Source organism: Cardiocondyla obscurior, linkage group LG22 (assembly GCF_019399895.1).
Source record: "Cardiocondyla obscurior isolate alpha-2009 linkage group LG22, Cobs3.1, whole genome shotgun sequence".
NCBI lineage: Eukaryota > Metazoa > Arthropoda > Insecta > Hymenoptera > Formicidae > Cardiocondyla > Cardiocondyla obscurior.
Window position 1 is genome coordinate 3,195,140 of NC_091885.1, and position 25,243 is coordinate 3,220,382.

The 25,243-nt window shown below is 47.4% G+C and overlaps 1 protein-coding gene across 4 annotated transcripts in view; it reads right to left on the bottom strand.

Moving 5' to 3' along the window:
* Bi (T-box transcription factor bifid) overlaps positions 1-25,243 on the bottom strand; it is an 88,346-nt gene that overhangs the window by 8,131 nt on the left and 54,972 nt on the right. For all 4 annotated transcript variants that reach the window (XM_070671151.1, XM_070671149.1, XM_070671150.1 and 1 more), the window contains exons 5-6: positions 1,961-2,107; positions 1,228-1,304 (exon numbers count right to left, since the gene is read on the bottom strand). In XM_070671151.1, the coding sequence (XP_070527252.1) occupies positions 1,228-1,304; positions 1,961-2,107 (224 nt within the window). The remainder of the gene's footprint in view (positions 1-1,227; positions 1,305-1,960; positions 2,108-25,243) is intronic.

Sequence of the window (25,243 nt, forward strand, 5' to 3'; positions counted from 1 at the left end):
TAATCCGATGATTGGCTATGTTCCAACCCCCAGCCCTCTCGGTGCTCAGCTCTCTTTCTCTCGCGGTCTCTTTCTGCCGGTGTTTCCCTTGCCCGTGCGCGCCTCTCTTTCTCTCCTTCCGGTTTCCCTGTGGCTTCCTGATGGCATCCAACCACCCTTAACCGAAACCATAAGCCAAAACTAACCCTTATTCTAATTAGGCGGTGCCGCGGCGACGCGTCCCCTGCTTTGCATATTTTCTCGATTAACCTCGCCCTTTCTTTATCCGCTCGACGTCGCAGACTGCCGCAATTTTCCAAAAATTTTCTGACCCGCGGCTTACGTGCATCGTGAAGAGTTCTTTTTTTTTTCATTTTTCCTTTTCTTTCTTTAATTCTTTTCCTTTTCCACACAACACCAGCGCGCTTTTCGACACGAAATACTCCAACCGCGGACTGAATATCTTTTATTCCGCGCTATCATGTTTCCTGATGAATCTAATACAAATTAGGGACAGCTTAAATTGTTATGCATGGCACTTTAATTTCATCAAAGCCCACTCAAGTTTTCACCCCGCGACCAATGGGACCGAAATGAGTTTCCATAGCGGCCTGCATCCGCGGCAACGGCGGGACAGCATCCCTTTCCGAGGGATCGTTCACCGGCATAAGCTCATAAACCCGCAATATTGAATATAAATGGACGGCACTGCCGGCGATGCGGAGTGCAAATGAGCCCTGTGAAACCAACCCTTAGCTCAGGGGGTGACCCTAAGGTCGGCATAATAGCGTCGATCGAGGGGAAGCTCGAAAGGTCCACGATCAATTAGGTCGACCCCGAAGACAGATTCACGCTCTTTGCTCGTTACAAAACGCGATTCGAAGAGAGGGCATGTCCTGCTTTGCATTTAGGGTAGTTTTTAATCCTTAAAACTAGACTAACGTGGATTCGCGAGTTACACGATTTCCGCACATACGGTGCACGACGAATAGTCCACTGATTTTTAATTTTATTTGTTTCTTTTTTTTTTAACTCTTTCCTGATTATTAATATGATATAAATTGTGATAAATTATTATTGTCGATAAACTTCACGCAAAATGAGGAGAATTAAATCCTCTTCGAGTGCACCGGCGTACACGCGCGGCAAAAGATTTATCTCTTCATTTGCCGCGCATTTCATTTTATCTCAGGAAAGTGTCAAAAGGCGTACTAGAGTAAAAGATGCAGTTTTGAAAGCGATACTCACTTTTTCTCGCGCTTCCCCGCGCCAGTGTCCCGAAAACCTTTCGCGAAGGGGTTGTTGTCGATTTTCAATTGGGTGATCTGCGAAACAAGACAAATTATACGTCAGCGTAAATTAAAAGGGAGACACGTTACGAGGTACAGCGGGGGATTCTTTCGTTAAGTCGGATATAAGGTTCGTGGGTTCTCGTCTTTAAAATATGCGTTCCCGCTTAAGACCCGACTGATATACTGGGAAGGCGCGATAATTAAGATAGCAGTATATCAGCGGCGCGCACCGAATATACATATAACCGACCCACGAAAAATCTGTATAAGGCTCGGCTTCTTCTTACGGCCACGTGCGTGCGCGTGAGCAACTCTCGTTCGCTCCGCTGATAATAATGCGTATACTGGGAAGACGTTGTTCCACGAAACGACGCTCGCGCCCATGGACTTTATCGAGGCATAGAAACAGGGGAAATATTAATTAACGGAAGACCAGTAACCAAAACGGGCCCGCTTGCCTCTGATCGTAACGCGAGATTGTTCCTTTCTAATGAACTTTCGCCGCCGCGTGTGAGCACTACATTTCCTCTGCGATAAGACGAATTTTTGACACGTAAAAAATAGGAATCGCGTTTCTGCATCCGATAATTTCTATACGAGATAGGAAGATAAATAGATTTTATAATTAAGCCGAAAGAAAGCGCCCCTTTTACGCTCGCAGGGAGCGCTTGAATATACCGAAGGCTTACCTTTTCGTTTTGATAGGCCGTCACGGCGATGAATTCCGTCTCCTTGAAAACGTAACTCCTGAACGTCGAATACGGAAGTTTCAAGATGTCATTGGCGCGCACGAGGTGAAACCTCGGCTGATACTTGTGCATCGAATTCAGTATCGTCTGTAATTAGAAAGGGATCATACATTGGGACAGATTGTTTTAAGTTAACGTCGACAGAAAAAGTTTGCAATTATCTCGCTTTGTTCATATTTTCAGACCAATTGCTTTAAGAAAATGTTTTTTTTTCTAATTATTTTCTTAATTAATTCTGCGTCGGATTTTCGAGTCGAGTCAAGAGAAAATGCAGCACGCAACTTCCCTTTTTCTCTCTCTCTCTCTACACTACGTTGAATGTCTTCGAACGTCATGCAAAGTTTTTCATTCTTATGAACATTGTTCGAAGCGTTCCAATTAGCGCAAATCGCGGGTCTCGGAAGTCTCGTGATTACGGCCGTCGCGAGCGTGGTCTGAAAGTGATCTACGGCATGGCGGCAAAATTAAGAAACAAAACCGGCGCCAGGACACGATAGGGCGATTTTGCACGAGGAAAAATATAGAGATACGTCAGATTAAAAAAGTGTCAAGAAGGTGTTGCCGTTAATCACACAATCAGAGGAGCGTGCGCCGGCACGTTACTCTCTTTCTCCCGGTTAATTAATCTTCGTGCAAGTATTTCATAAAGTTCCGTGCTAGCCGAGGAGGCATGAGCTTGGCAAAGCGGCTATTACACCGATGCATCATGCCCGAGCTTTAATCGATAGAAAGTTCTGCAAACAGAATCGATGCTTTCCGAGGGGGAGGAGAGAGCCCCCTCGTGCCGATTTTATCGCCGGCGACGATGACGATTGCGCGATCCGCATATTTACAGCGAAACAACGGGTAATTACTCGTCAAAGACATTCCTATTATTCCTCTTATTAGCACTTGGCTGATCCGTTAATTAACAGAAATAGCTATAAATGATAAAATAGCGCGCGGCCGGCAGCGATAGTATGCACATTTCGACGCGCCTATCGCCAAATTGCCGCTGTTCATATAAATTTGTCAAATTATCGAAATAACGAACTTCCCGATAATTCATTGACCTCGTCCCGCGATTAAAAAGCTTGCGTTACATGGCGGACGGCCATCGATCTTGTTAAACGGACGCGAATATGCACGTGCGAGTCGCTCGCGAGGGCCTCACGTCGCGTCCGGAGCAAATTTGCCCGCGCACGCGTTGCTTTTATTATCCGATTCGAAAGGCCGTTCAGAATATTCCGGCACGCAAAACGAAAAGGGCGAGCTCTCTCTCTTCCTCTCTCGCGTAGCTCGCGCACGCGTCCGTCGCATGCGTAAAGAGAGAGAAGGAGAGAAAGAGAGATTAATACGTGAGCGGTAACGAGCAAATTACCAGGCGACGTGTACGCGGGTAATCGATAAACCGGAAGCTGCGTGTGTCATCGCTTGATTCCGCCGTCGAATTCACAAAGATGGGCACTCGGATCCGCTGTCGCGGATCCGTTTTGATGCCGATCCGTTTTGATGCACCCGCTGACGGCACCGGCCCACCAGTCGTCGTCGACATAATTTATATGGCGCGATTATTCGGCGCGCACATAGTGATCGATAGATTCCGAAACATGGCCGGCCACGTATTTCTGGATAACGGCCGCTCGGCCGGACTCAATCGAACTCGCTTACTAATTCAATCCGAAATCCGCAATCCCGCTCTGCTATTTCACCAAAACGTACCGGACTCTCGCCGCGCTTATCGCCCCCGTGTATCGCGACTACATCGCGTACGAGCAAAGAAGCGAGAGATTAATTTCAGCCCGGCGTCGAAACCGGTTCACCCGCCACCGAGCGGAGAACGTAATGTTTCTGCTAAACCGGGAAGAATCCTCGCGCCCGTCAAAGGAAACATTTATTATCCAAGATTGTTGTGGCTTGCGCATCTCTAATTCGGACCCGATTCGCCTCCAGGCGTCAAACAAGTTTTACAAGAAATTTCAGCCGCGCGAGCTAAAATCGTACGCATAATAAAGTATTTTATATTATTTTTATGAATTTCTAGAGAAGGCACCAGACGGTACTTTGATCTAAGTCTCTTGTTTTTTCCTCTTTTTTTCGCCGATATCGTGAGCAATATCATTCAAGTATTAATCCTGGATTAGTCTAGAAATCTAGCGAGACATGCCCAGCAATCGTTCGCGGAAGCCTTACAATTTTTGCGGTATTCTTTAATTAACTGAGAAGGCCACGTGTGATTATGTAATGCTCTCGGGTACGCATTGGTACGTACATATTTCAATCACCTCTAAATTTTGTAAAAAAAAAAAAGAAACGTTTGTCGATTAAAAACTATTTTTTAAAATAGACAAATCAATTATTTAAAATTAATGTGCTAGCCATCACGTGCACTACTTTATCTACCATACAAAAATTTTACTAAAATTAAATATTTTACGAACTAACACATTAGCGTATATTTTCGCACAACGGAGCGTTGCGCTGATAGAATATATGGAAACAACAGAACTTGGGAAGCGCAATAAAAGAAAAATAAACTAAAAAACGAAGCTAGAACCGCCCTTCTCTCTCTCTCACCCCTGGTTTTTATCACTTTCCAAATTCTTTCAAAATTACGTCGCGTTTTTCCTCGCCGGTTGTTCTCTTTCCGTTTTATGCAGATACCCGGGGCTCGCGGCATCTCGTTTTGATTGCGGCATCAACTAATAAGATTACCACAGATTCCGCCAACAGCGGATGACAAAAACGACCAGCGTGCACACAACATTCTTGGCGTTCGCTGATAAATCTGTTTACATTAAATACTTTATGCCCGCGGAATCCGGATAATTATCGTGCGCTCAAAGAGAGAACTTTGCGGTTAGAAAACATTTGGAGAGCGAGTGTAACGTGTCTTTTAACGAATCGCAAACTGCAGAGTCGATAAATACCGAGAACCGGGGGGAGGAGGGAGAATTGAAGGATTACAAGTCTTTAAAGCGCGGGGAGAGGAGGGAGGAAAGAAGACAAATTACTCCAGAAAAGTTTTCAATGTTGAGGGAAAAGTTCTTAATAGCGGCAGCTTGAACATTCTCAAAACTACTTTTTAGCGATACGTTTGCGACAGCATTATATTGATACGTCCGTGTAGGCGTAGAAAAAAAAAAAAACGTAAAAGAAAATATTTTTTAAACATATACATTATTATCTCGCACGTATATTACAAAGAGTGCAACGTTCGAAATAACATTTCCGCAATAATTCGCGTTTATACTCGAAATTTATAGAAAGTTATTAAAGTTACGCGAAAAATGAAACATTTCCTTATTTTTTTTTTAGCCGTCGAAGTTCTAACGTGAGATGGAAATCGATAAGACGGGAATATCTAGGAATAATTACGACCGTTTGCGCGTCTGTCGAAAGTCCGCGTGCGGCTACGGGTTGTTCATCGGACGCGTAGGGGAAAAAAAGAAGCAGAGATTGTCAATGAACATCTGGGGACAGCGGGGAGGAAACGCCGGGGCCAAAGGTCCACCGCGTCGGTGAACAGAGTCGATAATCACTGAAGTGCGTGGAGGTTTAAGTGAAGGGGACGTCTTATAAGTTAGCGGAACAAAATGAACAGAATTAATTCTCACTAATGTTTTTATTTGTTGCTCATTTGTTGCTAGAAAGTTGCCGAAAAAATTTTTTTCAGCAACGAGTAAAAACATTAGTGAGAATTAATTCTGCTCATTTTGTTCCGCTAACTTATAAGACGTCGGCAGAGCGCGCGCTTCGCGTAACGCTTCGAATGTTTCTGGGAACGGTGCACCCCGCTACTGTTCTCGACGGTTTCCGTGACACCCGTGCATACCTATACACGCGCACGTATAATGAGACGCAAGCAGTATCGTAGATGCACATAATAGCGAGCATGTAATGCCAGAGGGGTACACGGGGTGGGGCCGGAAACGGGTGGGGGGGCCTTAAGTATAGGGCTGCCTTAACGATGTTTGTTTTATACATTGGCAGCCTCTTCTCGAACCTGTAATCTTTCTAAACGAGATATTACCAGGGCCCGTTGCGATACAGAAACCCTCGCCCGAATGAGTCGTGTGGTAAGCGCCCGAGGAGCTCGTCTCGCCCGAGCGAGGAAGAGGAAGAGTTGCGCGTAGGAATAAGAGAAAAAGGGACAGAAGGGACGACGAGGGGAAATGGGGTGGAGACGGGATTCGGGTGAAAATTTTCGCCGCGCTCGGCATGTTCGGTGCTACGAACGAGGGAGTCAGCGCCACGACGAGGGGGCAAAGAAGGACGTGAGGGCCTTCGGGGCCCAAAATTACCTCCTCTTCCCCGCCTTTCGGCTCCCCTCAAATTGCTCACCATTCACGAGTTTCACGTACGGGCGTTTATACCGCGCACGCACGTATGCGCGCGTGTGTGCGCGTGCTCGGCACGGCGCGGAATTAAGAGAACGCCGGTTAAAGGCAGGACCGGCACGAAACTCCGGCTCGCTGACCGAAATTCATGACTCTTCAGGCCGCGATCTCGGCAGATCGACTCGACGGTGGGACGTGCGAGCGCTTCGATTCCTTCGGATTTCTAAATCAAATAGACGCGCGGCCGTGGAACAAACAAGAGCGCGAGCCGTCGAAAAGGGACGCGGGTCCCGTGAAAATCTTATGTAATCGTCTCAACAGGATTCATCATCGTCACTTTCGATCGCTCTTGGCCAACGTCGGGCACGAGCCGCCGCCGTTTTCATTACCGTCTTTTGAAACGCGTACGATCTCTCGCTCGGCGTCGTTTGTCTCGCGAAAGTTCATTCAATCCGGAGTCGCGCGCGCCTTCTTTAAAGTCAAGTTTGCGCGAATTGCAAAATATCGCTTCGAGGGGTATCGTAATATCTCGTGTTTAATCTAAAATATGTCACGATAATACAACGCGGTATGGCAAACAGTGTCGGCGACAGTCTTGACAGTATTCTTGAAACACTTGTACGCAGCATCAATTTTTTTTTTCTTTTTTTGTCTCTATATTACCACATCTTTGACACGGCGTCTGTTTCCTCTTTCTCTCCTCTTCTCTTTTTATTCTCACTCGTGTTCTCACTTTTTCCCAAGAGCAGTTGGTGGGTTCACCCCGTTTCTATCGCACGCGCGCATGCGTGACACGTTCGCACGCAGTTTCTCCGTTGCATTCAACGCAAATGCGCACCCTTGCTAACAAACTTTTTTGTACTCCCTCTTCCCCTCTTTTTTTTCTCTCTCTCTTTCTCTTTTCTACGTTCAGCAGGATTCTCGCCCGCGCTTGTCGCGGGGTAACCGAGCTCGATATAATTAGCCGTATAGTAGGCTCACGCGCGTGCGAACCTGAAAATGCGTGCCGCGATTGTGTTAGAAGTGTCGGTATATCCTCCGCCGCGTATCGACGTTTCCTTCGGGGTTGCGGTTCAATGACGGCCGCCGCGAGATGAGGGTGTCTGAAAAGCGAGAATACCGTTCCCTCCCTTGTCGCGTGGTCCGCTAGAAGCCTTCCGCTTGTCGCGTGCCTCGACCTTTCGCACTTAATTTTTTTTTTTTTTTTACGTTGAAGAGTAAGGTACCTAGCAACGTCGTTGCTCGGGGAAAAGATTCAAAAGAGTAAGACTTATTTTTTCGCAACACTGATTAGACGATTAAATCCATGATATTTAATTTACATTTCAAAATCGAGCTGACGTTTCTTTTTATTATATTATATAATGCCAAAAATTACGATTATAATGTTTAAAATATACATTAAAAAAAAAAAAAAATTAATAATAGTATTGGAGGGATATGTACACGTCGCTGTTTGTCTTTCGGTGTGAAAGCGGTTTGCGTCATCGCGATCGGCTTACCTCGCGAACCTCGCGTGACGCTAATAAGGAAGCCTCTCGTGTCGGGATATTGAAACCGACAGTTCGTAACTGCGAGTCGACGTTTCGGTCCCGTTCGCATTTCGGTGCGAGATGTGCCAGAAATCGAGCGGCGTACAACCGAGAGAGAACGAGCTCGTTTTAAAAGTGCCCCTTGCATTTAAAACCAGCCCTTTTTCGCCGGGCCTTTTCCCCTTCACTCTCTGGGTCACACTCTTTAAGAGCGATCGTATCTGCGCGGGACGACTTTAAGCCTTCTCACGTTCCGCCAGTTTTTCCGCCTGCGAAGTATCACGTTTTACGCTTTACGCTTCGACGAAAACCCGGCCTCGAAGATCATAATCCGGCGCGAGACGTTTCACGAAGCGCAAAGCAAAAAAAAAAAATAAAAAACAATAAAAAAGAAAGGAAGAAAAAAAGAAAAAAAAATGGGAGAGAAGAAAGCTACAACGGACGTGTGCATCGCATGAACGTTGATTCAAGACCACCGTTTTGAAGATACGAGACAGCGCCCGTGCCTCCGAAAACGCCGCACGCGATAAAAGGGAGAAAAACGCAAGGGGGCACCCTCACCGCCCCCCCTCTCCTATGCGGGGGTATTAGCGCAACGTTACTCACGCATTCGAGGCCTGTAATCTTTCCGTGCCAGTTGAACGATAGTTGTCCCCGTGCATTCCACGCGCCTGGTAATTACACAAATCGAGAGGCAGAAGGGGGGGGGAGGGAGAGGGGACATAATCGCCGCATTCTTGCATCACCGCTCATAAATATTGGCCAAAGCGTCAATTCATTACCGCGCTCGTACGCACCGCGGGCACTTTGTCTCCGGCGGCTCTGTATATCGGCTACACCTTTCTCTCGCGCGGCCTTGCGATTGCCATGCGAATCGTCATGCGGACTGTCGCACGAAAGAAGAAGGAAAAAAAAAAAAAAAGATTCGAGGAGACACGACTGCGTAATTTCAATTCGTTTCATTCGCGATTCGACGTAACGACAGGTTGTCCCCGCGGCGGCTGCCGATTCTTTGCGTGGGTTTACGTTTGGAAAAAGCAAAAAAAAAAAAAAAAGAAAGAAAAGAAAAGAAATTGTCCATTCCCGGTGGCTCTTATCGTATTATTTTTGTCGATTAAAGCGCGGGCTTAAAGACGACGCATCTCGACGCGAGCGGCGCATTACCGAGCTCGGCACGATAAATAACTGTTCGCCGGTAATTCGATGCAGCGCGTTCTACAAAGTACGGGAAATTTACGGCGCGCACCCCGGTATCCTCAAACTTCACCTGCATTTTTATTGCGGATCGCCCAGGGAAAAATGCGTCGCGCGTAAGGAAATCGCGAGGAAACGATTATTCCCCCCGTGTCCCGTGATGGATGGATCCGCGACATAACGGCAAGAAACTATCGCACTTTACTCGCAAATGTATCGCCGTGACAATGCAGCGTATTTAACGCCTCATTACCACGCCGCATGCTAATATATTCGCAATAACCTTCCGGCACACTGGCATTGACTAGCAATTGTAAATAGTAATTTTTATGCATTCATCACCTGATAGACAAGTTTTCATTTGACAACGAATTTACAAGTACGATTCGAAGAGTTGCGACTGCATGACGATGATGAACGTGATGCAGTCCCGGCAATATCCGGTAATAAATGTGATAGGGGGAAAAAAAAAAAGTTCGACAAAGCGCGTCGAAAAATGAACAAACAAATTTCAATCGTCAGGCAAAAAAACATACGAGAATGAAATTTCTTTACCTCTTTCACACTTTTATTTATATAGAGAGAAAAACTCGTGTTTTTTGGTTTTTTTTTTTTTTTTTTCAATTCTCGGAATACTTTAATGTTGCTGAAAAAAAATTGAGCTATCGGATGGTTAAAGCTCGACGATGGAAATTCAATCAATATGGATGCGTGACTTGCATGCAACCGACACGCGCCGAGTTTCGCGCCGCGATCGTTAAACGCGGGCTCGTGGTGTGAAAAGTGCGGGTTTCCACGGATAGTTGGAAGCCCGCGAGCAAGAAAAATCATTTTAAGCCCCGGGTTCAGCGAGCGTCACGCCGCCGATCGCGATGCGGCGCGAAGCAGCCTCGCGTGCGAGGCGATACGACGGGATGCACTATTTTGTAATCGCGTGTACGGGCTTTTGTAGCCTTGAGATACACCGCGAAGCGCCGTCGAAGATAAGGACATTTGCGTTTGAATAACGTTATAAAAAAAATGGAAAAAGAAAAGAAAAAAGAAACACTCCACCGAGCCGAAATGAAAAGAAAGAACTTGCGAGGAGCGAAGACAGAGGGGAAGAAAAAAAAAAAAGGCGAGAAATGCAAACGCGAAATGAAAAGCGGTGTTGAAAGACGTTGAACAAATAAACGACCAAACAAATCGCTCCGAAACAGAATCGCGCGCGATAACTTAATTTAATAATATATAACGAAATATCAGAGAGAAAGAAAGAGAGAGAGCATTAATTGCGGATGTGAAAAAGGAATGAACGTGCAACAAGGCGGAACGAAGAGGCGAAAACAAGACGAGACAATTTATTTGAAGACACGAAAAGCCTGTCGACAGATACGTTGCCGGTAACGATACGTAAATCCGACCGTGCGGTGTGTGTTAGCCCCCGCAGCTCCGCATTAACGCCGCGTAATAATCCGTAAAAGCGCGCCCGCGTATACGCCGGGCGGTTTCGCGGCAGAGCGGCCGAGTTGGGCGCGGATCTTGATCAATCGGCCGCGAGATCCCATCGATCCTCGGCTGCCGCGTGCGCACGCCGATGCCCCGGTCTTTCTCGGCCTCGTTATCGGGCCGCGGGGAAGAGGAAGCGAGGATCGGATAGACGTTATCGGATCGAATTCCGCGGGAATATATTAATTTAAAATTGCCGCAGCGCGCGCGCTTGGCCTCGGCGTTTGCACGGCGGCGATTAAACGGCGATTGCGATCTGACGTGCGCCTCAAACAGGTGCGAGAGCTTTATTATCCGTCAGCGGAGAGCACGATACCTATTATATTCTCTTGCGATACGTCGAGATCATCTTTTTCGACGCGCCGCGATCTCGACGGGCCACGCTGAAAGAAGACCCCGGCACGAACTTAATAAAGCATCGATCGTCGGATGAGTGACGGTTTTTCACGGTTAATAATCGGGGGATCGAGTACCGATGTTTCTCGTGCGTTGCACATTGTCGGGAGCGCGTTTGCAAAGGGCGATGCACGTAACGCGTGGCCGGGGTGATTAGTCCGAAAATCCTAAGGGCTCGAGGACCCGCCGATCGCTTACCCTCGATAACCAAATAGAAAGTCACCGATGACGCGCGAAGAGGCTCCGCGATAATACGCGCGACGTTATCGGTCCTTGAACGCGATAGGTGCGCGTCCATGAAGTGTCTAATTAAGCGCCTCGCGACACATTTCCTCTGGCATCGCGCATCGCATTCGCATTCACTTGTATCGCACACGAATGTATAACAACGCGGCGCGTTAATGGCCGGCTTTATACCGGCATCGCGTTACGTACGTTACAGCTGGTTTAAATCTTGATGGACACAACGGCGCGTTCATTTTTATAATTATGAAATATAAACTGTCGGGACTGATGCGCCCGCGAACGGAGGATAATTATAGTCCTTGACGGGATGCCGTCCTCTCCTTCTCTCTTTTTTCTTTTTTTTTTTTTTTCTTATGCCATTACAGTTGCTGCTCAAAACTAAATTTGGATGTCGTAGATGAATATTCCTCTTCGATTCGAGAGGGAGAGGAAAGAAAGAGAAAAAACAAGAGAATCAGGAAAACGGTTTCGCTAAAATAAATTTTCTAGCGATTAGACAACTGTACAAAACTCAATGCCACTCGCATAAACACGTGGGGCATAAATGCATTTATATGAGTTACAAACATTTAAAAAAGATGAACCTACGATCGGCGGAGCGATTCTAAATGACTCGATAAATCATGAATTTCAATTTAAACACTTATTTAGACACTTATTCCCTTGTTTCGTTTTTAAAACAACTTAGAAATGCTAATATATTTTGCCAATATATATAATATATACGTACATATATATATACTCATGATTGCGATTTGACAGATAAAAATCTATATATCTTAATACGAAATCTATGGAGAGTGGACTCGAAGGAGTCGGGCGGTGCGTTGACTAATTAATTAATACTCCTGTTACTTTCGCTTATAAAATAATTAAAGGTGACACTGTTTTCACCGCGAAATAAATGGATCTCAGCCCCGCGGGGGGAAAGGGGTGGGCGGCTGGTTGGCTCATTCAAAATTTCTGAAGGCAAGGACAACGAAGGGAGAGATCCGCGATACGTGGCGTGGCAGGTAGGCAGGCAGGAAGGAAGGAAGGAAGGAGATCGCTGCGCGGCGGCCCGACGGCCAATTTCTGAATGCAAATAACGGTGGTGTCGAAAGGGGGGCCTCGCGGATGAAAACGCGGGTAGGCGGTGGTATGCAAATAGAAAGCTGTTACGGGCGTCTTCTTCGCCTTCGGCCTAACCTACGCCACTTGAATACGACGCGCGAGCCAACCTCCCTTTCTCACGGCGCGGAAAGTGTGAATTCAATATGAGACGCCAGGGCGAGGTGGGACGCCAAGGAAGATCTTAAAGATAGGTACCTTACCGCGCTCACGCGTTTTGTCATTTTTTATTTTTTTATTTTTTTAACGACTCATTTTGGGTCGCGTTTGCTCGACCGCGACGAAGTCCTTTCCGCGGTGGCGGAAGCAAGCCGTGAGATTCTTAATTAAATTAAAATTTCTAGCGAGTGTCCAATTTCAGTAACGAGCGAGTCTGCCACTTATGCCGCGTGTCATCGGCGGAAAAATTTACAAGGAAGTGTGATTAATTCAATCGCGTTTTATCTACTGTTTTTTTTATTCTGAGCGATAAATAATGCGTTACGATCGGCCCGAGCGTGTAAGCGAGGTTCCGAGCGACCAGGGGAATCGTGTTCTCCCTGCGATCGTTATATCCCGTCCGCGTATATCACAGGCGCGATATTAAGCCAGCAGCGACAAGCTGGATCTGATTAATTAGCGATCCGTATGCGGGTAAGTTAATCTCGCGCTTTATCTGGAGGACTTTAATAGGCACCTCGCCATTCACCAGCTGCCACTACACGCCGCACGAGACATGGTTACTCCACTTCCAGCAGTGTATTAATTCGAAAGCTATAGAAACATCGCTACCATTATAACGTCGGTGTCCGGTGGTTTTTCCTCCCTCCCGTCCTCCCCCCCCTCCTTTCCCTCTCGTTCCCTGTTAACAGCAAGCCACGTGAAATAATTACCGCTACAAGTCGATTGTTATTTAAAAAATAAATATCGAAAATCGAGGCGTAAGCGCGCTGTAATAAATACAAAATACATCACGGGCGTTAATTTTAATATTAAAGCCTCTCTCTACTTTCACGCCGCGGCATTCCTTCCCGTCATATTTCATCGGGGCCGTAAATTTACGACACCCGGTACGTAATCGATCGCGCGTCATTACGATCGAGCCAAGTTCTCCGAGTTTCTCACACCTGAGTTGAAGAGGACTAATAAGAAATCCTATAGGGACGGCCGCATGGCGAGATCACGACGTGGCGAGCCTCCGCGCCTCGCACACGCATATACACGCGCGGATGTGTGGCGTGCACGCACGCAGCGAAGACGAGAGATATAATGATGGCTGTGGCGTGCCCTATAGCGTGTAAACCATAAGAGATAATGTAACAGTGGAAGTTCGGCTGGCGCCACTCGTTATTTATACAGTGTGGTCAGCGAGAAAGGGGTTTATCCGGGACGGAGGAACGCGAGAGGCAAGGGGAACCCGGGGGGGGAAAAGGGAAAGAGGATCTCTCTGAGCAGGGGGTGAAGGTCGGAGACGCCCACTAAATTATTATTTGTTCTTGGCAAGTCATAAACGCCTGGAATTATACCGGAGCTACCACGGAGTCCTCCGGGACCGCAAAAGTTTTGCCCGTTGTCCTTCGGGGCAGCAGGAAGTGACGAGATTCCGTTTAGCACGCTGGACGTATCCTCGATTAGTGATTTATTTCTTCCTTTCGGATTCTTAATTTCGCGTTGCGTAATAAGCACTGCAGAAAAGAGAGAGAAAAAAAAAGAATTTTTTTCTGCCTTCCACGTAGTCGCACGTGTAATCGAGATCGAAATTACCGAAACGGCCGATCGCTGTCTGAAAAATTGTTACGGGATGTAAAGGTGAAATTAGAAGCGCCTGACCGTCTTCGAAAAATCTAAGATCGTAAGGTATATATATACGAAATAATTATTTCGATCTCTTTCCGAGTTTAAAGCACCGAGACAAAGATGCGCGTCGCTTTTCCATCACGTCCGAATCGCGCCAGTAATAAAAAGGGAACGAAAAGTTCGGACCGGGGGAGGTAGAGAAGGCGAGGGAACTTTTGGTGGAGAGACACGACTTTGGTATGTTCCGTCGATCCTCCTCTCTTGGATCCGGTTAAAAAAGTTCCTCGCTGCGGGGGTCCCATGAGAGGAGACGCGGCTCGAAGGACGAGCGGAGAGGGAACCCTCGAAACGTCGGCGGTGCCCCGAGAGTGGCGACTATCGGTTTCCCTATCGCGCCCGCTCATCTCTCCTCGGGGCCTTCTACGCGAGGAGGCCCTACGGTAGAAAGGCGTATATAAACTCGGGCTTAACTGCTTTACGACGATCGTTTGTACCGATTTGTTCGACAAGACTCTCGCGTACTCGGAGTGGAGTCAACGGGAACGGAGGGGGGAGGGCGGTGGGTGAGTTAACTCTCCCCCTTTTCCTCGCGTCTCTTTTTCACTGTCAATTCGCGAATAGATTTGTGTCCTGCCCCTCGTCGTCCCATAAAGTCCCCGGCACCTCGCTTCCTTCAGTTCTCCGCGCTGCCGATCGCCTCCGCATTTTTTTTTTTTTTTTTTTTTTTCCCGGCGTGTCGTTACCGGGCGCGTCGATAAATAAGTTCGCGGGGCGCAGCGGCGCAAGCGGATTAAGACAGCGACGCCGGAGGTTGTGGCGTGATAATTTTCTAATATACAGCGGCGATTGATTCGGGATTCGGAGTAAGACGGTGACTCCGCGACGCGGTCCAATTTACGGAGGAGGTTTCGAAGGGATTTTTTAATTTCCAACCGCACGGCGGCTTCTCCTTTACGCGGCGAGGACGTCGCGCCGTTCCTTAAGTCCACACTTTATGCCTCTGAGCTCGGAGAGCGTGAAAGATTCGATGAACCGTGTCCACGCAGCCGGTGCTTCCGGAGGAGAGAAAGAGAAGATCGAGAAGGAAGCTGCTCGCCTGTGCGATCTTCCGACGTTAAAGCGGTGGATAATCAGCGCGTGAAGGGATCGTTTTAATTTTACGCAAGAAATGCCATTACTAAACAAGTTCGATCCAGCGTACCTACCTCTCGCGGGGAGGTTTTTTCGCGTACCGCGTACGCAATTGGCGTGTCACCCGTTTGCGGGGCCCCCGAGATCGGTGAGAGATAAAAGAAAGAGAGGAAGGCGATAAGGAGTGCAGCCGGAGATCGACGAACGGGATAGAAAGAAACGGCTCGCGAGAGACGCGAAAAAGACCGGATCCATCACGGACTGATCGTAACGCGCAACGTCATTCTGTCAGTCCGCGGCGAGAAATTCACGTTCGCCGTCACCGCGCGCGGTAACAAATAAAATTCGTCGACGCGTCGCTCGTGCGTGTAAATCGGTACGGCGCACATGAAGCGGAAAGTGAAAAAGAGAGGCGGAGAGAGATAGAGTTCTCGTACGGACGCCATTATGCGCGGCGCGGTACAAAGGGGAAATAATTAGCGCTGGCCGGGTGATAAGCCGGCAATCTAGGCGTTTGTCATTAGCCTATCAAAGCAGAATGTTTCTCTCTTCTTTTTCTCTCTTTTTCTCGCCACCGCCACCGCCACCGTTGGTCCCCCTTTTCGATCCCTCGCGCGACGCCCCGGCAGTCCCCCTCGTCTTCTATCTCGTGGACCTTCGGCCTCGACACGCCTCTGGCGCCGTGGAAAATATGTGCGAACGCCGATCGGAGCAATTAGTATTTCTCCGGACTCTAATCTGCGTTCGTTCGAGCGCGGCGAATGCGCGTCTTTCGCGGTGTGCACTCTGCCCGCAAAACACGTCGGCGAAAGAGGGATAAAAGAAAGACAGACCGGCGAAGAGAAGAGGGAGAGGGGAGGGAAAGAGGACACGGTGCCGCGAAAGAAGAAAGAGAGGTGGAGGCTAGTATCGTGCCTAGCCGTAAAAAGGAAAACGGAGAAGCAGAGATAGAAAGGGAAAGGGAGAAGGAAGGAAAGGAGGGAACGGAAGGAGATGGTCAGATGGTCAGTGGATGGAAAGTAAGTGGTAGGATCTGAGGCGATCCGGTGTATATATCGTGCCGCGTGAATTGACCGGCCAGATAAAACCGCACGGTGGACGAACGGGACAGGGGGGGGGGAGAGAGGAGGTAAGCGAACAGGGAGAAAGGGCAGCAAGGGGGAAGCAAGTGAGAGAATATCTTGGCCGACACAGAAGCCGACGCTGCTAATGACTCTGTCCGCGGTAATCTCCGGGTGTTATCTGTCCTGGCTACCTGGGGCCCACCTACTTCGAATCACGAACCTGCACACGCTGACTCCGCGTCCCTCTTTCTCGCGTTCTCCCCTTGGCCCCCCCTATTTTGCCCGTCCGCTTGTCCTTGCGCCATCAGGATCACGGAATCCGGAGATCTCTTTAGGCGTGCCGCTCTTTCGGCCGGCCGAATGCGATACGGGTATCTTTAAAATATATGGATCAATAAAAAAGTTCAAGCGCGTACCGCGACGACTCCGCGGATCGATTTACTTCTGGCTTTAAACCTTCACGCGAATAGTATTTAAACGTTGTTTAAATTGTAAATATATGTGCGAGGTAAAAACTCGGAAAGAAAAAAAAAGGTATATAATTTACTCGAGAACTCGCGCTCAGCCAGAGCTAGGGAGACGAGGAAGCGTAGCGAAGCCTCGCCATTGCTGTCCTCGATGTTTGATCAACTGATCGTACAGAAAAGCAAACAAATCTCTTGGCCTTAAAAGGGACTACTTCAGTGACAGACTAAAAATAAGAGGTTTAGCGTCAAAGATCAGTTAGCGGATGGTACTGCGAAAATTTTTTTCGTCGCTGCGACGAAAAAAAGGCAAAGAGCGTACTTTGACACATCGCGAAGATAAAGAAACAAAAAAGACATAAAAAGAAAAAGATAAAATAAAATAAAAAAATATAAAAAAAATTAAAAAAAAAAAAAAAAAAAAAGAAGCCGGGGCTTTTCACTTTGAGAATCATGAAGGTGGCCGGATGGTCCGAAGATTACTTAGCCATCGGTACGTCAAGTAACCACGTGCAGTTTACAATGTTCGCGAGCACACGAATCCCGTGCGCTTTCGTCCACTTACAAGCGTACGGAGTGTAGACACAGTCCACAGTACATGCATTTAAGTTCGGGATCTGAACGCGAAAATACGAGAATAACGAGAGAAAGATATATACCGGTGGGAAACCATCGGGCGAGAAAGGATGAAGGGGTGGCTCGCGTATGTGTGCGGATTCGCGAGAGGGGTGGGAAGAAGACGGAAAGGGTGGTTCTTGACAGCAAGCGTGGCGCCATCCCGGCAGAAACCGGCGGAGAAGCGAAACTTTTCCGAAGGCGAGGGTGCGAGCGGGAGAAGTCGCTCGGAGCACACGGGTGCGACGAAGTACGGGCGACGAGGTGACGGGGGTGAAACGCACGGGAGCGAAAAGGGAAGGTGGTGGTAAGGTTGGTCGTCCTGGTATCGACCGCCTGAAAAAGGGGTGGATTTTTCTACCCCTGGGCGGAGGACCCCGCCGTGTAGGAGGACGTGTTCCGGACACGAACGCGACTGGCCCATCTCGGGACCTTCGTAACGCGGAATAAAAATAAGGGCGGTTTTCGTCCCGGAAAGTTTCAGCGTTGAACGCGGCGTAAAAATGTTTCTTTGTTTTCGCAGATTAATCGAGCACGACTTACAGAAATACAGATTTATGTAAGTCTCGGTCTGTATTTTAATTACGAAAATAAAATTGAAGCACCGTGGAAGACAGTAAATTATTTTATTTCGAAAAATTAAATGTAACATGTAAAGCTTCAGTAAAAAAAAAAAAAAAAAAAGACTGAAGACTTTCTATTAAAAAGTATGCAAACACGTTACGCGTGAGGTATCACACAAAAAAAATATCTTACTAAAATCTACCGAAAAGAAAAGAATTAAATAAAATAAATAAACGCGAAACACGCATGGCTTAATTGAGGGTAATCCCGAATAATTTTTCGGTCGACCGCGTCGCGTCGTAAAAGACCCTCGGAACCGGAGAGCGCCCCCGATTGAGCAGTCGAATCTAATCGCGTTTCTAGTTCACGCCGTCCTACCGCAGATGTTACCTCGGAGCTCGCGATTAGGCGCATAATTTCGAGGAAGTCAATTAACTCGAATCAATCTGAGTTCTGGGAAGCGGCGCGTGGAAGCGTGACGGAGTGTCTTCCAGTTCTAAGAACGAATTAGACGATGAACTTCGGGGCTTACAGACGGCTCGGCGCGACACCGACAGTCTCTTCGCTCGTTGGCGAGGCGAGGCCAGCGAAGTTAGGTCAATTCGTGGTGGCTCGACGGCGAAGACGGCGACGAGAAGGAAAAGGGAGGAAGAAGGAAAGGGGAGAATGTGGGAGAGAAATGGATCCTTGGGGGGTTTCTCTGCCACTTACTCGCCCGGAAGCTAATTGGCCCGAATCGAGGGTGGCTTTTCCATCATCCGGTTCGGGCATTATGGCCGACTTGCACGTAAGCCGACAAGCCAATAGCAGGCCGTCTGGATGGTCGAGCGAACACGAGGAACTCCTTTCCTCCGTACTCCTTTTTTTTTTTTTTCTTCCCAACGCGAATTCGTACCAATTTCCGAGGCTACTTTGTAAACGCTGCTGCTCGGTGAAATATGACAGGTGTCACGATGCGCCACGTTCGATTGACCCGCTAAAAAGACCGACGGGAAAAATATTTCTCATTAAAATAACGGCGCGATATTTCTATTCCAGTTTTTTTTTTTTTTAAAGGGGCGAATCACGGATTAATACAATTTGGAAATTTCTTTATCAAAGTGTAATTAATAGATTAATTTTTCATGGTCGCTTTAAATTATCAAAGCAGTTCAATAAAAGAATTTAATTTGATTTGCGCGTTACGCTATAGCGTTTACTATTTTTTGCTAAAAAAAAATAAAATAAAATAAAATAAAAATAACGAGAGAAATATAAATAAATTTACGCGATTAGAGAGAATCGGTATTGCGGCCAGTATTTCATTTCGTCGTCAAGCCGAATTGCGCAGAGGCTCTATACTGAGTGAATCCGTTGAATGGGCCCACTGTGCATGCAAAGAAATAAAGATTAACGACTTAACGCCGTTCTTTGATCGATGAATGAAAGCAAATAGGTACTGTCGCTAGCCATCAGTGACCGCTACGCCGTCGCGATAATTTCTGATAAGCTTTGCGGGCCAAGTATAACTTGCTGGCGAGAGAACGGAAATTCTCAATATATTTTTAATCGTCGTCCCATTAAATCTCTAATCGCTTCGTCACATAAAAAAAACTTCGGGAATATCATGCAACGTACAATCAAACTAAAAGTATTCTCTCAAGTCCCGCATATTTGTTAAATATATTTATAATAAAGCTCTTTATTTAAATACACTTCAAGCTTCAACAGAATATTCCTGCGGATGTAGATTATCAATTCCGAAAAAAAAAAAGAAATCCAGAATAAATTATTTCACGTATTTGATGTAACGTCGTATACATAAGAACATGCGCGAGGGGTTACTTGAGCAAGAATTGTCAAAGTTTTTCAGAGGGGGCACACGCGAGAATCGTCCTTTCCCTTGATTTCCTCGGCGGTTGATACGGAAAGAAAAAAAAAAAAAAAAGCAGCGGAGGGAAACGTTAAACGGAAATCAGGCTGCTTACAGACGGGCTGCGAGCATAAAGAAGCGTCACTCGGTTTTCTCTTCTTCTTTTATTTTTTTTTCACCCCACCTCTTTCTCGCTCGAAGGGAAAAAAGGCTCTTTGACGAGAAGCGGTATCTCTCGTGCTGAAATACACGGATTGCGAAATGGATGGAAAAGGAGCACCGCGAGGGGTGTTTGCCGCGAGTCGCAAGTGTGAAATTGCCGGCGATGCTCGATACGCCGTGAAATGTACGGGAAGCGAGAGCCGCGAATTTTTCCTTTAACGGCGGGAAAAATTGTCCCCGCGTACTCCAGAGGTAACCCGGGGCCGACCGTTCTCCGACCTCTCGCGTTCGGAACGCTCGTCGCAGCCCGTCGCCGTTCTTTTTTCGCGGCCGTTTGCATATCGGGTTAATTGAGAGGGTTGTACGAATAAATTTCCAAAGTTTATCGCGAAATCGCATGCCGGCTAATGTCACTTTATTACCGGTGGAAGAGACGACGGCGACGCGGAGACAGGCTCGCCTTTGCTCGAGGGGGTTAGGGGGAGGAGGGGGGGAAAGGGTAGGGAGGAGGCCGCGGGAGAAGGATAAGTTCGAAATAACCGGCAGCGACGAGACCCATTGTGCAGCAGGAAACTTGGGAAGTCATAATAATTATCGGCGAGCACGGAATTATATATTGCGTCCCCGTGGCAGCCTGTCGTCGTCGTCGTCATCGTGTCATCGTTGTCGTCGTCGCCGCGAATTGTCTTTGCGCCTCGGCATGCAACTCCAACGGAATATGCAGCTACATGCTCTGTGACGTTTTGACATTAATAATGCGCCGGGGATCCGCCTTTTATGCCGTAGGTACCAACCCGTGGTACCATCGCCGAGTACTCTTCCCAGAAGGAGGCTCGCTGATCGCGCCGTTTCGTTCTTACGCTTGTTCTCTCCCCTTGCTCCTATCTCCGCGGGCTTTTAAGAGAAGTAGCCGTCGCGGAATTCGCGTATCGATTTAACATAAATTTCGCTGAACTACGTAATCGGTACAAACGTCCGATATAAATGTTGCTGCAATTAGCAGCGGCGATTAACGCGACCGTGAGAGCGATTTTTACCGCGATGTAAAATTAATTCCAATTATTCTCTAATTATTTTCCCCGTGCCTTCTGACTCGCGTCTCCACGGACGTTTGTCGGCGGTCTTTCGTGCGCGTGAAAATTCGAATTTCCGAATGCTTCCAAAGCTGACGAGGGAAAGAAAGCCGAAAGTCTTTGCCGTTTGTTCTTTCATACGTTTCTTCGCGACTAGCCGAGAGATATGCGAGAGAAGAAAAGAGAAAGGGAAAGATAGAAACCTGGAACACGGTAGTCCTGTGGAATGGTGCAGGAGAGAAGGGGGGGGGGGCTTACCCGCAGGGCACGCTACTTTCTGTGGCAGCTTCGCGAGCAAAAGACAAAGGAGGGCCCACGCTTTCATCCGTGCCGACATTAAGGTACCTACCGTATATGCCCTTTCGGGACACAATAAGGTCCGCATGCGGGTCCAACGGATCTCACGTCTCCCGTGTACACGTATACCCTTCTCACAATGAGACTCTCACTCTTTCCCCCGTCCCCGCGCCCTTCCCCATAAAGTGTCCTGAACTCCGGGGTTATCCGAGCGCTTCCGTGGCCGGGTCACGGCTGGCGGGGACCGATAATTCGTGGCGACCGCCTCGGCCAAAGAGCTCGGCCGAAGGCTCGAACGGAAAGCAAAAGAAAGAAGGAAAAAAAGACGAAGAAAAAAAAAAAGAAGAAGGCGCGGGAAATCGGTCCGAGAAGAGAAAGAAAAAACGTCGAAGCGTTGACGGGTTCCGAGAGGCTTAATGCACGCGTTAATTCCCGATTATTGCGCTCCCCCGGGTCATTTATCTCTTTTATGACCGACATGCTATCCATATTTACGATTTTCGAATGATCCTGACTCTGGGGTCGGCCCCGTGGCTCATCTTCCTTTCGGCAAGCCGTTAAACGCTTTTCTCACGACGGCCGTTTTTAATCGATAATGGCTCATTTGGGACGTCAACGTTTGTCGATAACGATACGGATCGCGGCATTAGATAGCGACGTCTCGCAGTAAAATGTGACGCTCGCTGAGAGCGAAAGTTTTACAGTATAAGTGGGGAACAGACGGCGTTTTCTTTTCCCTCACGCAATCAACGCCGTGGATATTTTTCATTGTTTAGGGCCGGGTTAACTAATAGATTAGGTTTATTTAGGAGCAGCAGCGAGAAGGGTTTGTGCGTCTCGGGGGTAAAATATCTCATGCGTGCTGCCGTTATACGTTTCTCTCGTGCGACACGACCAATTTAATTCCATTTCTTCGGTAAAATCGGAAGAGCAAGCGTGACGTGGACGAATGGTCGGTGGATTTGCGCCGTCTCTTTTCACGCGAGATGTCAGATGCTCGGCGCAGCTTTTATGGCGTTAATCAATCCGCGCGGAATCTTTTTCCGCGTACCTGCCAGTGGCGTGCTTCGCCGGAGAAATAAATCATCGGCGAGCGGAGCATTCGCGTTAGTCGATCTGATTCGCAGTTTTAATATAGCGTAGGTAACGTTTGAAAAGTCTCCACCGCGTGTAACAAGAAGGAAATTTTTACGGTGCATCTTCATCGTGTTTTCTCCTCGGCCACTTTCTTCAGAGTACGCGATAATTGAGAGATCGTAAATTAGCAGTGATATAATACACTTGGGAAGAGCAGTTGTATTTAACAAGGGAACGACCGCCTAACGTGATACTTTACATTCGCAATATTTCCGAGCTGCGGCTCGATATAATCGATGGTACATTGTATATTCCGCGCAGGCAACGGGGGCCTCTAAACCGCAGTGTTGGGTCTCGGCCGGGGGGAAAAAAATAGCGGTGACGGCGGCGGTCAGTATCCCTTCGCGCAAAGAGTGCCACACGAGCCCTCATTCGTATTCCGAAAAACGAAGGGACGCGCGATTACCAGATAAGGGTGGCCGGGGCGCGATCGCGGCGACTCTTATTCTTCGGTACAATAAACCCGCCAACCGAAAACTAAGGGGGTGGCTGTCGCTGCCAGCCAGAATTCCGAAGCGCGGGAAGAAAGAGGGAGAGTTCGCCGAGCTTTCAGTTTCCTCCTTTTTCTTTATCTCTCTTTTTTTTTTTTTTCTTTTTGGTTATCTCTTCGCTTTCTGCGGTTTCTTTTTTTCCTTTCTCGTCTCTCTCTTTTACTTTTTTTTTTTTAACGTTTGATTCTACGACGATGAAATCACAGGGTCGTAACACCTCGACTGGAAACGAATCCGACGACTGTCGTCGCGACGGGGTCAAAGTAAAAAAATAAAAAAAAAAAGGAAGAAAAAAAAAAGATGAGAGGAGGAGAGTCCGATAATCGGTTTCAATCAGCACCATTGTCGGTCAGCGTAATCCGCCAGACCGAGGCATCGGAATAAAAAAGAGCAACGAACGATCGAAGGCGTGTGAGGGAGTTTTGCTGGCTCAGCGGGGAAAGCCAGTTCCCGGTGAACACGCGTGTACAGCCTTGTCTAGTCTTTAGCCAATATTTAATGTTCTATATTTAACGGATCGTCTAGATTCTACGTCCGGACGCGGTAAGATCGATAAATACGCGATACCCACGCTCGTTGCCGATGCGTCGGGCCATTATTCTAACAGGGAAGCTAGAAGAGCCCTCCCCCGCCTCTCCCACCTGACGTACACAAGCCGGTGATATTCCCGTGCTTGTCAATTGTTAATACATCAACGTGTTTTTAGCCCTGCTATTTTTTTCTATCGGATAATTTTTTTCTATAAACTCCAAGTGAGATAAAAATATAATGGATTTACATAATCCACGACAACGGTACGCGATCCGGAGGTAGAACCGTTTACCGATTATCTGCGAGGCACGAGTTAATTTCGAACCGAGTTCTCGCTGACTGCGTCGTTTAAACGAAACGGCAAAGGGAAGAAAAGAGAGAGAGAGAGAGAGCGGGTTCGTGAAAATTCATCTCGTTTATCACGCGCGGCGATAAGAGGCGCAGCTTCCCGCGACACCGTTCGGTTTTGCAGTGCGTTCCGAATTACTCGTGTATCCCTGGGTGTTCAAGGGGCTGGGTGGGCCGCTCGTAAAATTTCTCGAGCACCGTGATTACCGTCACGCATTACACAGTTCATTAGACTTTGTTTACGTCCGCGAATGGATTAATAGCACTTTTTTTAAACGGTGCCTCGTGCACACGTCGGAAAGCGGGAGCCTTCGGTAAGTCGACGACAACGGCGGTTTATCGATTAAACCGCGACGCTAGAAAATCCTCTCTATTCCCTTTTCGAGGGCCTAATTTATGCGGCTCTTCAACGAGCTAAGTTTACAGTTTGGCGGCTAGCAGTACCACTCGACCCCCGGTGGAGCGTGACAGCGCCAGGTTTAAAGCATAAAGTAAATTATAACTGGGAAAAGCGGGATGTCGTGCAAAAGCGACACACCTACGCACGTACCCCCGGGCTACACGTATACGAAAATCGGTATCATGACTAATTCCCATCGAGTCGCTCCGTCCTGATTTGCCTAATTAGGGATGCACATCGACAAAGAACGGATCGTAAATAACAGATAATTGCCTACGTGACGTTTCATCAAGAATTCGCTCAGCATTGCGCGCAAAGTGACGACATTCTTCCCAATACATTTTTTTTAATATATAAAAATGGTCTGCGTTCTTATAATTAAAAAAAAAAAAAATTATAATAATAATAAATAGAGAAAAATGCCTAAAACTTATAATTTCTACTCCATTATGTATTTATCTTTTTCGTAGTAAAATAATCCAATTTCAATTTTATACCGCTATTGCATCGCATAATATGCACGTAATACCGTTGTACGACAATAAAATGTGATAATGTGTTCAAGAAGGGACATCTTGAATGCTGAAACTGCTTTGATCGTCTCTTTGTAGAGGCAGAAAAAGGAACGTTCGCGTGCTTGGTAATTTTCGATTTGTGAAGCGATGTCACGAGGATGAGAACTCGGGGAGGACGCGTCTATAATTCCGGAAGGCGACGACGGTTCGTGCTGCCTTTCCGGTGTATTTCTAGAGACGTTCTGTCCATCTTATGTCGTCCTCACGGACCTGACGTTGCTCACGCAAATTTGACGTTAACATCGAATTTAATCCGCCGTTCGTGCAGTTGGAAATGGCACGCGATCGTCGAAATATTTCGCGACATTCCAGCCTAATTGTCGCGATGCGCACTTTAGACGACGTTATAATTACTCGGGCGAAGACAAAAGTTTACCGCCCGAAATTAGGTAAATTGGACTAAACTCTCTCGGGGGGAAAAAAAAATTCAATCAGGTAACGCGGAGACAAAAGACATT